This window comes from Rhincodon typus, chromosome 48 (assembly GCF_021869965.1).
Source record: "Rhincodon typus isolate 14 chromosome 48, sRhiTyp1.1, whole genome shotgun sequence".
In the NCBI taxonomy this organism is placed as follows: domain Eukaryota; kingdom Metazoa; phylum Chordata; class Chondrichthyes; order Orectolobiformes; family Rhincodontidae; genus Rhincodon; species Rhincodon typus.
Window position 1 is genome coordinate 4,935,904 of NC_063379.1, and position 1,826 is coordinate 4,937,729.

The following is a 1,826-nucleotide window of genomic DNA, read 5'->3' on the forward strand; positions in this document are numbered from 1 at the left end:
CCCCCCCCACTGCCCTGTGTTACTGACTGTATCTATACTGATGTTAATCCCTGTCCCTCGCACTGCCACTCAGTAACCCCTCTCCCCCCAGCCCCCTGTGTTACTGACTGTATCTGTACTGATGTTAATCCCTCTCCCTCACACTGTGACTCAGTAACCCCTCTCCCCCCCAGCGCCCTGTGTTACTGACTGTATCTCCACTGATGTTAATCCAGCTCGCTCACACTGTCACTCAATAACCCCTCTCTCCCCCATCCCCCTGTGTTACTGACTGTATCTGTACTGATGTTAACCCAGCTCCCTCACACTGTCACTCAGTAACCCTTCTCCCCCCAGCCCCCTGTGTTACTGACTGTATCCCTACTGATGTTAATCCCTCTCCCTCACACTGTCACTCAGTAACCCCTCTCCCCCCACCCCCCTGTGTTACTGACTGTATCTGTACTGATGTTAATCCCTCTCCCTCACACTGTCACTCAGTAACCCCTCCCCCCAGCCCCCTGTGTTACTGATTGTACCTTTACTGATGTTAATGTAGTTGTATCATTGACTGTCCCTCTGTTTCCTGTCTCTCTGCAGGTATCTCCTTCTGTTTCCTGGAGCCTTCCCCCCCCCACACTAGTCCCCCCGCCTCCCCCCCGCCCTCCCTACCGTGATGAGACATGCCTCAGCCCTACTCCCTCCGCAGCCCCTACGTGGGACCCCCGCTGCCCGGTTCCATCACCCCCAAAGTCGCCCGCCGCCCGCTGACAGGGTCAGGAGTCGGGGGTCAGAGGGTACCCAGCCAGGAGCGGCTGTCGGGGGGCCGGGGGCCGGGTCCCCAGCCTGGGAGCAGGCTGGCCGCCTACCAACACCGGCCCCCAGCCCCTCCTCACGGCAAGCCGCGTCCCCTCCCCCCGGGCCCGGGGCCCCTGGACGAGAGAGGCCGCAAGCTGGAGGCCAAGGGGAGGTCAGGACGCAGCAGTAGGGAGTCAGCCCCCTCTTCCTCAGCCGCGGCCCCTAGCCCCGGCGCCGCCAGGCGTGCGCCACTGCGGGCTGACCGCACCCTCGGGGTTAAAGGCCCCCCCCCATCCTCCACAGCCTCCTCCTCCTCCTCCTCCTCATCCTCCTCCTCGTCCTCCTCGTCCTCCTCCCCCCCCTCCCGGCGGAAGGCCAGCCTGGGCGGCGGAGGGGTAGGAGGGGCAGCGACGGTCTCTCAGGCCCCCGGGTCTGTCCACGCCGATCCCTGCGCTGGGCTCCACGAGCCCCAGGAGCTGCAGGAGTGCCTGCGCAGGCTCGGCGCCGCCCGTCTTCGCCGATCGCCCTCCCTGGGGCGCCTGCCCACCCGGCCCGAGCCCGCCCCTGCCCAGCCTCCCCCCTTGCCCCCACCCTCCATCAAGCGCAGCTCCTCGCTGCGGGGCCTGCGGCAGGAGGTGGAGGCCCCCGGGGCTGGGGCGACACCGCGGCCCATCCAGTTGGACATCCTGCCGGGTCCCTCCAGGGTCCAGGGGAGCGGCAACGGCCCAGCTCGGAGCCAGGACGGGCAGCGGGAGACTCGGCTCCAGGAACAGCAGGTGAGAGTGTTTCCTTGTACACCCTCAGCACACCGATCCCCCTCACTCACCCAAATCGTCACCCTCCCTACCCTGCTCCCAGAACCATCACCCACCACCACCACCACCTTCCTTCTCTATCCCTCTCCTCCTCCTCCTGACCCACCTCCCACTGCTCCCCCCTCACTGCTCCCCCGCTCACTGCTCCCCCCTCACTGCTCCCCCGCTCACTGCTCCCCCGTTCACTGCTCCCTCCTCACTGCTACCTCCCCCTCACTGCTACCCCCCTCACTC

At 65.6% G+C, this 1,826-nt stretch overlaps 1 protein-coding gene and 1 long non-coding RNA gene across 2 annotated transcripts in view; both read left to right on the plus strand.

Annotated features, from left to right (window-relative positions):
• The window catches only part of LOC125487977, an 11,704-nt gene extending 11,073 nt beyond the window's left edge, over nt 1-631 (plus strand). Inside the window, exon 3 of the long non-coding RNA XR_007266182.1 lies at nt 580-631. This is a non-coding gene — a long non-coding RNA (uncharacterized LOC125487977). The remainder of the gene's footprint in view (nt 1-579) is intronic.
• A 31-nt stretch (nt 632-662) lies between these two features.
• The window catches only part of LOC109925992 (ubiquitin carboxyl-terminal hydrolase 21-like), a 49,239-nt gene continuing 48,075 nt past the window's right edge, over nt 663-1,826 (plus strand). The window contains exons 1-2 of the mRNA XM_048620760.1: nt 663-949; nt 1,060-1,553. Coding sequence (XP_048476717.1) covers nt 663-949; nt 1,060-1,553 — 781 coding nt within the window. The remainder of the gene's footprint in view (nt 950-1,059; nt 1,554-1,826) is intronic.